Source organism: Geotrypetes seraphini, chromosome 3 (assembly GCF_902459505.1).
Source record: "Geotrypetes seraphini chromosome 3, aGeoSer1.1, whole genome shotgun sequence".
NCBI lineage: Eukaryota > Metazoa > Chordata > Amphibia > Gymnophiona > Dermophiidae > Geotrypetes > Geotrypetes seraphini.
In genome coordinates this window covers 126,396,893-126,411,985 of record NC_047086.1, presented here as the reverse complement: position 1 = coordinate 126,411,985, position 15,093 = coordinate 126,396,893, and the positions used below count along the sequence as shown (strand labels likewise).

Genomic DNA, 15,093 nt, shown 5'->3' with positions numbered 1-15,093 from the left:
ATGGAAAAATCTTACTAATTATCATAGTTTGGAATTCTTATGTTTCCAGATGGATTCAACAGATCATAAAGTCGCACAATGGTATAAATTAATATCTGGATTTGTAAATAAAAAACCAAAAAATGGTCTTAGAGACATTTGGAGCATTGAGATAAAGCACCAAATTACTGCATCTCAATGGCCACGACTTTGGTCTTGGAGGTTAAAATGTACTGTGTCAGCATCCATGAGACAAACTTGGTTTTTTCTATTGCATAGAGCTTTTTGGACCCCTGTTCATTTACAAAAGATAGATAGTTCTAGGTCTAATAGATGCTGGCACTGTCACGTTGAAGTCGGAACATTAGACCACCTTTTATTTTATTGTCCATTCATCTTAACATTCTGGAAGTCAATTTGGCCTCAAATCAATAGGATGTTAGAAAATCCGGTAGCCTTGACATATGATACTATTTTATTTGGCACAACTATGAGAGCAAGAAGTCAAATTTCGGCAAGCAACAACAAATTACTGTTTATTTTAACTGGAATAGCAATACAGCAAATAACATATAATTGGAAAAAACATGACATGTTAAACTACAATTTCTGGTGGAATTCTGTATGCCATATATACAAAATGGAACTCACCATTGCAACACAAACAGGCTATGTGAGTAAATTTCAAAAAGTCTGGGGACCGTTAACAGATTTCTGTAATGAATGATTAACTTTTCCCATGATAAGATATTTGAATAGAGGGGAATGGGGTGGGATTTTATTTCTGATTATTACATACTATATTAATATTTGAATGAATTTACAATAAAGTTGATTCTATGTATTATTGATTGGGAGGGAGGGAGGGGTGGGGGATTATTATATTCAATAAGAATTATATAAATTTAGATTTCTTGCTTAATATTATAACTTTATATAATATTAATTTTCTAAAGAAATGTTAAATTTGATGTTAATATATGAGTTAATCAAGTGTGTATATTCAAGTTTCTAATGAGCTTATTTGGAACACTTGTTGTAACATAAGAAAATGAATAAAGATTTATAAAACAAAAAAACAGAAAAGCCTAGCTCAGATCACCAAAAAATAGGTAAACTCTTTGCATGTTTCAGGAGACCATGTGGAAGAATAAAAGACTTGGCCTACCCAGCTGGCCTTAAATTTAAGATGTTCACTATCGGGTAATCTTGTTTCTTGTAGACATGCTATATCAGCCTTATGCCACTTTAAAGTAGCCAATATCTTGGATCTCTTAACTGGAGACGTTATGTTTCCCATGTTCCAAGAAATAAAATGATTAATATATCAAACTAACAGAAGGATTAGTAGCCAAATTCCTCACCAACTATCTCGAGGACCATAACTTACTCCATCCCACGCAATCCGGCTTCAGAACTAACTTCAGCACAGAGACACTACTAGGCTCCCTTATCGACACAGCAAGACAACACCTCAGCATTGGAAAAAAAATGCTGCTCATACAGTTGGACCTGACGGCAGCATTTGACCTGGTAGACCATAACATCCTACTGCAAATCTTGGACTCAATAGGCATCTCAGATAAAGTATACTCATGGTTTGAAGGTTTCTTAAAATCCAGAACATACAAAGTAAAATCAGACAAAGAAAAATCCAAACCTTGGTCCAACTCCTGCGGCGTTCCACAAGGGTCCCCACTGTCCCCTACTCTCTTCAACCTATATACGGCCTCTCTTGGCGTTTACCTGAACAAACAAGGCCTATCCTCTTATAGCTATGCTGATGACATCACCATCCTCATTCCTTTCGACCAACCAATGCTCTTAATGTCAGACACACTACACAGAACTCTAGCTACAGTTACGACTTGGATGGAAGACCACAAACTGAAACTCAACCCAGACAAAACTAAATTCATCCTCCTAGAAAATAACAAAATCCCAACCATAACCAACTTAGAAATCAACTCTATCAACTACCCTTTGCAAACTACCCTAAAACTTCTAGGTATGACTATTGACAGAGGCTGCACCATGCAACTACAAATTAACAAAACAATACAGAAATCTTTCACAGTTATGAGAAACCTTAGACAAGTCCGAAAATTCTTTGAAAAACACAATTTCAGCTCCTATTACAATCTCTAATCCTAAGTATCCTAGACTATTGCAACATCCTCTACCTCCCCTGCCCTGCAATAATGATTAAACAACTACAGACAATCGCTCCTCCTAAACTTACTTGCTCCACTTCATCACTGACGCTGAAACCGTGGATTGAAGACAAAGTTTTATTTTATTTTTCTTTCCAGCTTATGATTTATCTTTAATCTTATCTATTGTTTTGCCTTTTGTCTTTGTTTTGTTCTATTTCTATCATTTAAATTTCTCCAGAATTCTACTGTTCAACGGCTCCCCCTTCTGCTTCTATTCCTTTCTCTCCTCTCTTCTACCTTCCAAAGTATTTAGATCAATGCTGTCTTGTTAAAATGTTTATTTTATTTTTATTTTTCCTCTAACTCTACTTTTCACTTCTCTATTACCCTCCAGGTACTTTAGTTAGATTGTGAGCCTTCGGGACAGTAAGGGAATTTTTCAAGTACCTTTCTTATTTCTAATCTTAATGTATATTTTCTGTAAACCGCTTAGAACCTAACGGATGTAGCGGTATATAAGAAATAAATTACATTACATTACATTACAATTCAGAATACAGCTCTGAGACTCGTCTATTCATTGAAAAAACATGATCACATTACTGAGGCATTCATCAATTCTCATTGGCTTCCAATCCAGGAAAGAATACAATTTAAATTCTACTGTATACTATTTAAAACTATAAATGGAGACAGCCCAACCTACCTAAACGACCGCCTCATCCAAACCACCTCTACCAGGCATAGAAAAACATACACCCCATTCACTTACCCCCAATCAAAGAAGTAAAACGGAAAAAACTATACAACGGATTACTGGCCACTCAGGCAGCGAAGATAGACAACCAAGTCTCCAACCTATTGACAACAACCCCAGACTACAAGGTGTTCAGAAAGGAAATAAAAACTATACTCTTCAAGAAATCCCTTAATAAAGCTTAATACCATGATAAAGCTTAACCTCCCTCTTCAAGTTTATTAGGTTTTTATATACTGCCTATCAAGGTTATCTAAGCGGTTTTACAATCAGATACTCAAGCATTTTCCCTATCTGTCCCGGTGGGCTCACAATCTATCTAACGTACCTGGGGCTATGGAGGATTAAGTGACTTGCCCAGGATCACAAGGAGCAGCGCTGGATTTGAACCCACAACCCCAGGGTGCTGAGGCTGTAGCTCCAACCACTGCGCCACACACTCCCCTCCCTAACCCCAGATCCTACTTTTCCCTTTCTTGGAAACCTTCGCTGATCTAACGTTGTAACCCTTCTTCCATAACTCTTTTTGTAATCCGCTTTGAACCGAAGGGTAATGGCAGAATAGAAATCTGTAATGTAATGTAATGTAATATTCACAGCATTTTAGTTGTAGGCTTTACATGTGGTAAGTTTCTCTCCCTGAGAGCTCAGCCTTTCCCAGGGCCTGTATACATCTGAGGAGCAGGGTCCCATAATTATGAGATATCAAAAGGTCCACTCTACCCCCAGAACTCCTTTGTACCAAACAATGGACCACAGCACACATACCAAATCCACAAGCATCCAACAAGGTAACAATTGCACTCTCCCTACCTCTTCGCAACTCATAAACAAAGACTCCCTACTTGCATTCCTTTTAACTCTCGCCCCTCAATCCTCAAAACCCAATTGAAGTCCACTTAAAGTGGTCCTCTACCACACCTTATTTAGCAGCGGACTGCTGGGCATGATGGACCACTGGTCTGACCCAGCAGCGGCAATTCTTATGTTCTTACCACAGCATACCTAATCAATTGCAGTCTATTTACTAAGATAAATTCATAAAACCATTACTGATAAAACAATAAACCCCAATAAACTGTTTGCAGTCCAGTGTGTACCGGTCCACAAGGTGTTCCTTATTTAAGAGAACTATACAACAAGTAGTGGCCTATGCTATCAGGCCATAGGCTATCCAGCATGTCCACTCAGCCTTTCTGGTTAATATTATTGATATAATCAGGAAAATAGTATATAATACTGCTCATACTGGACAATACATATCTGTATTAGAGGCCCAACATACTTGAAGGGCTCTGGCCTCAGAATCGGAGCCTACGCACAGCAGTGAATCACAAACTGAGAAGATCCGCGTAGTTAATACAGCTCCTGCTCCAATCATTGGCCAGTAATTTAATCTTTTTTTTTTTTTTTTTTGAAAAAATTTTTTATAAAGCAATTTAGTGAAGCTAAAACCCTTTCAACTTTAAAGGGGTATTATACATATGTAGTAGCCAGGATTTGAAAAAATGTGAGACCAAAAAGACTTATCTCAGAACTTGACTTGTCTTTATACCATGTTCAGTCACCAGTGTCTAATTTGCCAACACTCACATCAATTCACTCGATCACAGATTTTCAAACCGTATCAAGATGGCAGCAACCACAATTTTATAGCGTACTCGTGACATCATAACGTAACAACACGCACCCACGTCATCATTTATTCATCACAATATACTCTAATAGAAATGTTGCCATTCAAACGATCTATTAAGGCCCATTGGCCACAATGTATCCAGCCTGTTAATCCAGCGCTGTTCTCTTTGAGCCAGATATCTCCTAAAGTCCCCCCCTCTCCTACCCGGAACAACCAACTCCAAAATTAAAGCCCGTAAGGAACCAAAATCATGATCTTTATCGATACAATGTCTCGCTAATGGAGCCCCAATTACCTTATTCTTGATGTTACTTTTGTGCTCTGTAAGTCGTGTAGTGAATTTTCTGGATGTCTGCCCCACATAGATTAACTCACAGGGACATTTTATAATATATACTACACCACAGGATTTACAGTCAGACGTGTGTCTTAAGGTGTACTCTTTATTATCTTTAGGATTACAGAACTTATTAGTGCACATCATAAGACCACACATCTGACACGTTCCACAGGCCCTGTGATCCATCCATACAGTATCACACTCAGCACTAGAAAGCATAGAGGGACACAGAATTTCTTTCAAGTTTCTAGTTCTCCGAAAAGCTATCCTTAGATCGTAAGCTTTAAAAGTGCCAGAAGTTTGTAAAATCGCCCAATGTCTTTTTAGCGAGCGCACCATACGGTGACACTGGCTCGAGTACGTTACAACACATAAAAGCTGAAGACACAACTTTAAGGGGGTAGCCCCGGGTCAGAAATCTTTGTTTAAGGACATCAGCCTGACGTTTGAAGTCTGTTTTTGAGGAACAAATCCTACGCATACGTAAAAACTGGGAATAAGGTAGACTCTTTTTCAATGAACTAGAGTGGGCACTGGAATAGTGGAGGGTAGAATTACAATCAGTAGGTTTAGTAAATACTGTAGTGTGAAAATCACCATCCCTAATCTCAACAGACACATCCAGAAAGGAAATCTGGTTCGTACTATAAGCATGGGTGCTTTACTTGAAGCCACGTCCATCTATATTGATAAATTTCTCCAGAAGTTTGTGTGTCAAACTTTTGCCTTCACTCAGGACACTACCCAGTTTTTTAAAAAATTGGATGTAATTAAACCTGCTCCTGACTCTATCCTTGTAACTATAGATGTCTGCTCTCTTTATACAATTATACCCCAAACTGAAGCACTTCAAATCATTCATGACACTTTAGAAAAAAGATTAGATTTTGCAGTTCCAACTAAGTTTATTTGTTCTTTAGCTAAAATAGTGTTATGTGAGAGCTTTTTCATGTTTGAGGGCCAGCTCTTTCATCAGAAATCTGGTATTGCTATGGGGATAACGATGGCCCCCGCTGTTGTGAACCTGTTTATGGATAGGTTTGAGTGTGACTGGGTGTATGACTGTGAACTTTTCAAATATGTGGCCTTCTGGACCAGATACATTGATGACATCTTTTTAATCTGGAATGGGAGTCAAGTTGAGTTGGAACGATTTTTTACCTATCTTGATACCTGTCATCCCAACGTACGTTTTACCCATGCTTATAGTACGAACCAGATTTCCTTTCTGGATGTGTCTGTTGAGATTAGGGGTGGTGATTTTCACACTACAGTATTTACTAAACCTACTGATTGTAATTCTACCCTCCACTATTCCAGTGCCCACTCTAGTTCATTGAAAAAGAGTCTACCTTATTCCCAGTTTTTACGTATGCGTAGGATTTGTTCCTCAAAAACAGACTTCAAACGTCAGGCTGATGTCCTTAAACAAAGATTTCTGACCCGGGGCTACCCTCTTAAAGTTGTGTCTTCAGCTTATAAAAGAGCATTGTATTGTGATAGGGAGGCCCTGTTTGCTCCGAAGGGCTTGAACATCCAGAAACCAGGGGAGCAGTCATGACGTGTGTTGTAACGTACTCGAGCCAGTGTCACCGTATGGTACGCTCGCTAAAAAGACATTGGGCGATTTTACAAACTTCTGGCACTTTTAAAGCTTACGATCTAAGGATAGCTTTTCGGAGAACTAGAAACTTGAAAGAAATTCTGTGTCCCTCTATGCTTTCTAGTGCTGAGTGTGATACTGTATGGATGGGTCACAGGGCCTGTGGAACGTGTCAGATGTGTGGTCTTATGATGTGCACTAATAAGTTCTGTAATCCTAAAGATAATAAAGAGTACACCTTAAAACACACGTCTGACTGTAAATCCTGTGGTGTAGTATATATTATAAAATGTCCCTGTGAGTTAATCTATGTGGGGCAGACATCCAGAAAATTCACTACACGACTTACAAAGCACAAAAGTAACATCAAGAATAAGGTACTTAATATTGGCTCTGACCAGCCACTAAAAAATGGCAGGTTAGGAGCAATACAGGGGACACTACACAAGTACCATGAGAGGTCATGGCAGCCATTTTCTTAAGAAAGCCTTAAGGGGCAAGAGCGAGTGGGCTTCACTCTTACCTTTCATTGCTCACACTGAATCACCAGGAATAGGAGATAGGCAGGGGGTGGGGGTGGGGTGGGAGTGGGGGAAGAGACATCCCATCTGATATTCAACTGGAGCTCACATGAGCTCTGGTGGCCAACCCCACTGAAATTAGGCCCCGCTGATGTTAGGTGCTGGTGCCAAGACATGGCCCCGCACTCAATATATCTGGAGCTAATTCTGCCTGCAGCTGTCAGCATTTAAAAAAAACACTGATTGCTGTGGACTGAATATCTACTCTGTGTTGTGTTTTCTTTTTTGGGGGGGGAAGCTGTGGGCGAGGTAGCACATCTTCAAAACCACCAATGTGTATTATCCTTTCCAGATCATGGGAATTATAATTTTATTTACAAAAGTATGACTTGAGATAACAGAGAAGTTCTACAGCTTACTTTTTCTAGGTATGTACTTCCATCTTTGGAGACCCAGCAAGGAAGTTTTGACAGCCTGGTGCTAGAAAAGAAAAAAAACAACAAAAATAATCATACCTCCATGTCTGCTATCAAATGGCATTTACTAAAGAGGTATTTGGATGTCCTGCAGTCTTTCTTTGTCATGGTATAACTGAATTCATTGGAATTCTCACATTTTAGCCAACTTCAACAGGAATTCTTTTATAATCTTATATTGGAAAAGTGTATTTGTGTGTGGTGGTGGTGGGACTTGTATCAAAACAAAAGAATAACAGAGTTATACTTGACAAGTATGCTGGCTTTCTAGCAGAAAGCCTAAAATTGCTTACCTGAACACTGGTATCCTGAGGATAGTAGGATACCAGTCCTCACAAGTGGGTTACAGGATCTGACAAAGCTGAAGGTCAGAGCTTTGAGTTGATGCATCTATCAGTTTTGTCAAAATGTACTAGTATTCTTAATGATAGTGGGTGGTATTTGAGACAACTGGTATCCCAGTTACCTTGGAGATATCTGTTACAGGTGAACAAAACTTTGCTTCTCCAAGGACAGACAGGGCAGTAGTCCTCACAACTGGGAATCCTTAGCTGTGGATGGATCATGCCACCATGTCAGCCACCGACTCAGGGCAACACACATAGTGAGGAATCCATCCTGTGATGTTTCACAGCAGAGTACAAGAGTGGTCTGACATTGTCTTCTCCAATGCAGTGTGTGGCTTCACTATGTCGCTGCTACCCAACATAGGGCCCCTCAGCCAACAGCACCTGGTATTCCCAGGCAGTCTCCCATCCAGGTACTAGCCAGGCCCAACCCTGCTTAGCTTCCGATAGTAAGAGTGGGGGGGGCTACTCAGGGCGGCCAGACCATGGGCTTATTCTTAGCTATAGGTTGCCTAAAAAATAATAGTAGTAAACAATGTGATTGGCAACAGGCCATTTTTATGTTTTCTTTAGTAAACGCAAATGTGGAAATAACAAAGAAGGATCTCAGGGAGTATGGAGGTGGATTAGGATTCTAATCCTCAGACTACTCCAAACCAACTACCAAACCACTGCTGCAGTAAGATGATATGAAGTTTGGACAGAAGACCACATTTTAGCCTTGTGGATCTCTTCTCTTTCAACATCAAATGAACACCATAGCTCCTAGTGCAGTCACCATAGCCCACCGTGCAGTCAACAGATAAAGCGTAGTTACTCACCTGTAGCAAGTGTTGTCCGAGGACAGCTGGTGGATATCCTCAACGTCATACATGGAGCCTGGTACAGACAGTGCAAAAGTGTACTGTCACTTTAAAAGTCTCAAAACTTCCTATATCGCGCATGCATCTGTGCCTTCCCATCCGATGTCGGCTTGCGGGACCTTCAGTTCAGTAATAAAGCTAAGAAGCCAACTAGGGGAGGTGGGAGGGTTGTGAGAATATCTGCCTGCTGCCCTTGGATAACACTTGCTCAGGTGAGTAACTATGCTTTATTTGAGGACAAGCAGACAGCATATTCACACATATAGGACTCCCTAGCTGCAACGATCATGCCTCTGAGAAGAGGGTTACTGACAACTACCATGAGCCTGGCAAAACCAAAAGGGTTGGAAGGAAGTTGGCATCTAAGTAGAAAATACATTTTGCAGAACTACTTGGCTGAACCGATATCCTGCCTGGAATGATTTTCCAAACAATAGTGGAATGTGATTATATGAATTGAGTACCAAGTGGCTGCTTTACATATGAAGTGGAACATGAATGTGAAATGAAAGTGGAACATAGATGAGCTACTGAATGAAAGATTAGGTTCCTATCTTTGCTAATCTTTTTCCTATTCCTGGACAAGTAGGTTATTCTCCTAGGGTCGCCAGACAGCTTGTAAGAAGCCTCAATTATACAATGTTTTGAACCCCTCCCTTCTTATCTCAGGACTGCCCCCCCCAGGAATCTAGTTCTTGAAAAAGCAAACAGTGACACCTGTAGAGAACAAAGGCAAAAGGAGAGGGGTACAGGGATACTTCAACAATCTGCTCATAACATGCAATATTATAACAAATCACAAACAATTGAAACCTTTAATATTGTACCTAGGTTCCCTCTGTTTTCTGTATCCCCACTGGTTCTTCTGTTACCCTACTCTCTAAAACTGTGTTTATTCTACTGTTACCCGCCCTGAGCTTTCTGGGAGGATGGGAAATAAATCAAAATAAATCAAAGGTCATTACACAGCATAAAACCTGAAAAAAACTGTGCTTAAAGGAGACACAGCCTGCATCAACGGAATGGGGTGCTAAACTAGAGACCCCCAAAGCAAAGCGCTAAATATATTAGAATGGCTCGCTTAGAAAGGTAGGTCAATAAATCAGCTTACTATCTAAGCTTACCCACTAAGGCAGGCAATCAGCGAATCAGAAGTTCCCAGGGCGGGTTCCATGAATAGAGTGTGGATTTACAAGAAAAAAGATTAGCAAAGGTAAGAACCTAATTTTTTGTTCTTGTACAATCCCACTCTATTCCTGGACAAGAGGGACATAACAGAGCAGTCCCAGAAGTCAGGGTGGGACTAATGAGCTTTCTGCCAAACTGAAGGCACCAAAAGCAGAATCCTGCAAGGTCACCACAGCAATCCAATAAAACTTGGAGAAAGTATGCAAAGAGGACCTGCGAATCTCCTCCAAAGATATTGCTGAAGACTGCCCAAGAGGAAGAGATGCTTCTGGTAGAATGAGCCCCTACCGAAAGAGGGGGCTTCCTACCAGCCGCTATGCAAACAGAGAAAATAGTTACACAGATTCATCTGGAAATAGTGGGCTTAGAAGCCAGACTGCCCTGGCAGGCAGGACCCAGCAGTACAAACAGATGGTCGACGACATAAAACTCATTTGCGACCTTCAGGTACTACAACAGGATCCTGTGTGCATCCAGGGACTGCAACACCCTATCCTGCTCCCTCGAACCACAGAAAGTAAAGGAAGGAAACCAAAGCTTATGGTTAACAGAGAAGGCAGAAACTAATTTTTGAAGAAATGAGGGAACTGAGTGCAGAAACATGCCGAAAGACGTTATCCTAAGAAAGGGATCCAGGCAGGAAAGAGACTGAAGCTCAGAAGTCCTGTGGGTGAAGGTAACAGCCAGCAGAAAAATAGTCTTGACCTTGAGATCCATTAAGGATGCTTGTTCCAGAGGTTCATAAGGCAGGCAAGCCAAAGATCGAAGAACCAGGTTTAAATTCCAAGATGGACTGGGCAGCTGAAGGGGGGGGAGGCAGAAACTCTCAGTGCGCTCCTCAGAAAATGGACAATCTCTGGATGAGAGGCCAAGGAGCCCCTCAGAGGCTGGTATAGAGCACTGTGGATTGCTCAAAGCTCGAGGAGATTGATATGAAGAGCTCTTTCGGGAGGGCTCCAGGAGCCTTGGGTATGGAGACCATCAAGATGGGCTCCCCATCCACATATGGAGGCATCTGCCATCATTATCTTTTGATGTGAGGTCACTTTCAGCCTCCAAGATAGACCAAGGGCTTAGGATCATTGGATTAAAAAGTGCCAATTGAGGGTCCCTGAGATGTAGACAGGCAAATGGTGTTACATGTACTGTAGAGACCATGTGGCTCAGAAATCTCAGCATTTGACGTACTGCTTTATGGTGACGAGAGGAGACCTTTTGAGAAATTTGAATTAGGGTATCTAATCTCTGCTGAGGTAGGAAAGCATTAGTTGTGTTGTTTCCAAGAGGGATCCAATGAACTCTAAAGTTTGAGTGGGTTCTAGGTGTGGTTTCTCATAGTTGAAGTCTTGATCAACCAGTCATCCAGGTATGGGAACATGTGAAACTGTATGAGAGAAGGAGGGCAGCTACTACTATTAACCACTTCGTGAATACTCTGGGTGCTGATGCTAGACCAAATGGAAGCACCTCGTACTGAAAGTGGCTTGCTGCCACTCAAAAGCAGAGATATTCCTTATGAGCAAGTAGGATGGAAATATAGAAACATGATGGTAGATAAAGGCCAAATGGCCCATCTGGTCTGCCCATCCGCAGTAACCATTCTCTTCCTCTCTCTAAAAGATCCCACATGCCTATCCCATGTTTTCTTGAATTCAGTTTCTGTCTCCACCACTTCTTCCGGGAGATTGTTCAAAGCATCTACCACCCTTTCTGTAAAAAAGTATTTCCTTAGATTACTCCTGAGCTTATCACCTCAACTTCATCCTATGCCTTCTCATTCCAGAGCTTCCTTTCAAATGAAAGACTCGACTCATGTGCATTTATGCCATGTAGATATTTAAACATCTATCCTATCTCCCCCTCTCCCGCCTTTCCTCCAAAGTATGCATATTGAGATCTAAGGCTGTCCCCATATGCCTTATGATGAAGACCACATACCATTTTAGTAGCTTTCCTCTGAACTGACTCCATCCTTTTTATATCTTTTTGAAGGTGTGGTCTCCAGAATTGTACACAATATTTTAAGAGTCTTATACAGGGGGATCAATACCTCCTTTTTCCTACTGGCCATACCTCTTTCTATGCACCCTAGAATTCTTATAGCTTTTCAACCTGTTTGGCCACTTTAACATCATCACATACGATCACACCCAAGTTTTCTATTGCCTCTGTTGTCTGGAGCATCTGTATTGGTGGAAACAGTAAGTTGGTGATATCTGTGTCTCACAAGGTAAGGGAGACGTTTGGTGTGTACCTTAACATGGTGGAATACTGTAAAGTAGGGGAAGAAATAACAAAGGGCAAATTACAGGAGTTGACTAACCCAGAAGAGGTTAGGAAGATTGTAGCACATGAGAAGAAACGAAAGATCGAAGCACAGGGAAAGGAAATAAAAACAAGAAAATACCAGGATCTAAATTGCATATATACCAATGCAAGGAGCCTAAGGAACAAAATGTAATATGTCCTCCTCTTTGTTATACTAAGTCCCTCTAAACTTTCTCTATACTGTCCTGTAACCCTCATTGGAGTTCCTTCTCTACACCATTTCCTGTAAACCGTGCCGAGCTCTACGATTGTAGAGATGATGCAGTATTCAAACTTAAGGTTTAGTTTAGTTTAAAATGGGGGAATTAGAAGTCATGGTCAAAGCAGAGGACATAGACATCTTCTGGGGTCTCTGAAACATGGTGGAATGAAGATACCATATGGGATACAGTACTGCCGGGGTACAAGCTCTATCACCAGGACAGCTAAAGACAGAAATGAGGTGGAATAGCCCTTTACATAAAAGAAAGCATACTCTTGACCAGAGTGGACACAGCAGAGATGATCAACAAATTGGAATTGCTATGGGTTAAAATACCTGGAAGGAAAGGGCCTGAGATAAAGATGGTCCTATACTATCGTCCACCTGAACAAATCGAAGATGTCGATGAAAAAATGAAAGCCGAGATGAGAGAATGCAAAAGCAGTAACACGGTTATTATGGGAGACTTCAACTATCCCGGGATAGACTGGAGTCTTGGAAGCTCAAAATGCGCTAGGGAGACAGGATTCCTGGAGGCTACGCAGGATTGCTTCATGGAGCAACTTGTCAGAGAACCGACGAGAGGGAATGCCACTCTGGATCTAATCCTAAGTGGGTTAGGAAGACCTGCAAAGGAAGCGAAAGTAATGGGACCGTTAGGAAACACCCTTTACAGCACAGGTGTCAAACTCGAGTCCAGCGGTTCGAATCCAGCCCGCTGGTCGTTTTAGGCGGCCCGCAGTCCGATGCTCCCAGTGTTATCTTGTGGCTGCCTCCCTCCTCCTCACAGCTGCAGTGTGCATGAAGCCGCATGCAGCGTCCCACGCCTCATCCGGAAGCATTCCCTCTGACGATGCAATGTTAGAGAGAATGCTTCCAATTCAGGTGCAGGACGCATGAGGAGCCGCTGCACGCGGCTTCGTCCACACTGTGGCTATGAGGAGGAAGGAGCTGGCCACAAAATAACACCGGGGGCATCGGACCACGGGCCTTATAAAACGGCCAGGTTGGAGCCGGCCATAAGTTAAGACACCCTCCGGAGGGAGGCACAGCATGAAGGGAGGGAGACAACAAAGGGAGGGTGAATTATTTTATTTTCAATTTAGTGTTTGAATTGTGTCAATTTTGAGAATTTTAACCTGCTATCTATCTTTGCACTGCTCAGGAAGAAATATATTTGTAGAGGGGGTGGAGTCCCATATATGAGGAGGGGCGGGTCTAGGGAGGAGATTAGGCAGGGTTTGGCCCAGAACTTAGCTTATATTTTGGATTTCCCCCCTTACTATCTTCGCGGGATACTCTCTTCCAAATCATCGACTCTTGGTCGACTGTCGATTTTCCCCTTCTTCTTAGTTTAAAGCCTGCTCTATTCCTCTCCTGACGTTGTTTGCTAGTAGTCTAGCTCCCACCGCGCTCAGGTGCAGTCCATCTCTCCTGTAAAGCTTGCTCTTGCCCCAGAACATTGTCCAGTTCCTCACGAAGTGGAACCCCTCTTCCTCACACCATCTCCTCATCCATGCATTTATTGATTGGAGTTCCTCCTGCCTTTTCACATCTGCCCTCGGTACCAGTAGGATTTCTGAGAATGCTATCTTCTGAGTTCTCATCTTCAACTTCCTTCCCAGAATCTTGAACTGTTCTATCAGTGCACTTCTTCTGTAGTCTCTCCTGCTGACATCATTTGTCCCGATGTGGATCATTACTGTAGTCTCTTCTGTCTCCGCTCCTTCCAGGATCTTTCCAATTTTGTCAACGATGTCCTTTGTTCTTGCTCCTGGGAGGCAGGTCACTAGTCTATCCACTCTCTCTCCTGCTATGTGGCTGCCACATGCCTCAGGACTGAGTCTCCCACTAGGATCGCAGACCTTCCCCTCTTCAATTTTCGCTTCGGTCTCAGGTCAATGTCCTTGGAGTGCTTTACTGCTTCTTCTTCTATGTCCTCGGTGTGCTTCACTGCTTCTTCTTCTGGACATCAACTAGCCATTTCCTCCCCCTCCTGCGGAGTTCCTCTGTGGGTGTCTTCTACAGGGTCTTCTGTTTCTTGTTCTCCCTTCCATGTTGATGTTGGTGTAACTTCATCTTTCACCTGAAGTTCATTCTCTTCCACCCTCCTCCTGTAGGCTTCCTCAATGAATTTCGAGTTCCCTGACTTCCTCCTCAATGTGTCTCTCACTCATGAAGTCCTCAGCTGTCTTGATTGGGTCCTCCGTGGTGTAAAGTCCTTCTAGCTCCTGTATCTTGTTCTCTAGTCGCTTGACTTCCTTCTTCAAGCTTTTCAGCTCCTGACACCGATCGCATACATATGACTGTCTCCCCGAGGGGAGGTAGTCATACATATGAGAGTCTCCCCGAGGGGAGGTAGTCATACATATGACAGTCTGTGCAGAACACTGGAAAGCTCATCTTCTGGATTCCTTCTGCTTCCATTGTCGTTCGCCTTTTTTTTTTTTTTTGGAGTCCTCTCTTCTTTACTGGTATTTTTGTACCTGTGTGAGTATGTGTGTTCTTCTGTGTCTGCTGCTCGTTACTTTCTTATTCCCTTTGTTGTATGTTGTGCCCTATATCCACTTCCAATGTGTTACTTTTGTCTAGTGTTGAGTTCTGTTGTGGTGTTCTGTGTTGGCTGGTGTTCCTACTTTAAGTTAACAGTTTACGTATGACCTGCTGTTGTTACGTATGCAAGTGCCCTCTGTG

At 42.0% G+C, this 15,093-nt stretch overlaps 1 protein-coding gene across 3 annotated transcripts in view; it reads right to left on the bottom strand.

Annotated features, from left to right (window-relative positions):
* INTS9 (integrator complex subunit 9) overlaps window positions 1-15,093 on the bottom strand; it is a 256,971-nt gene that overhangs the window by 187,545 nt on the left and 54,333 nt on the right. For 2 of the 3 annotated variants that reach the window (XM_033938099.1, XM_033938100.1), the window contains exon 3: window positions 7,415-7,475. The exons of the other annotated variant lie outside the window; for it this stretch is intronic. In XM_033938099.1, the coding sequence (XP_033793990.1) occupies window positions 7,415-7,475 (61 nt within the window). The remainder of the gene's footprint in view (window positions 1-7,414; window positions 7,476-15,093) is intronic. 3 annotated transcript variants of the gene reach the window in all.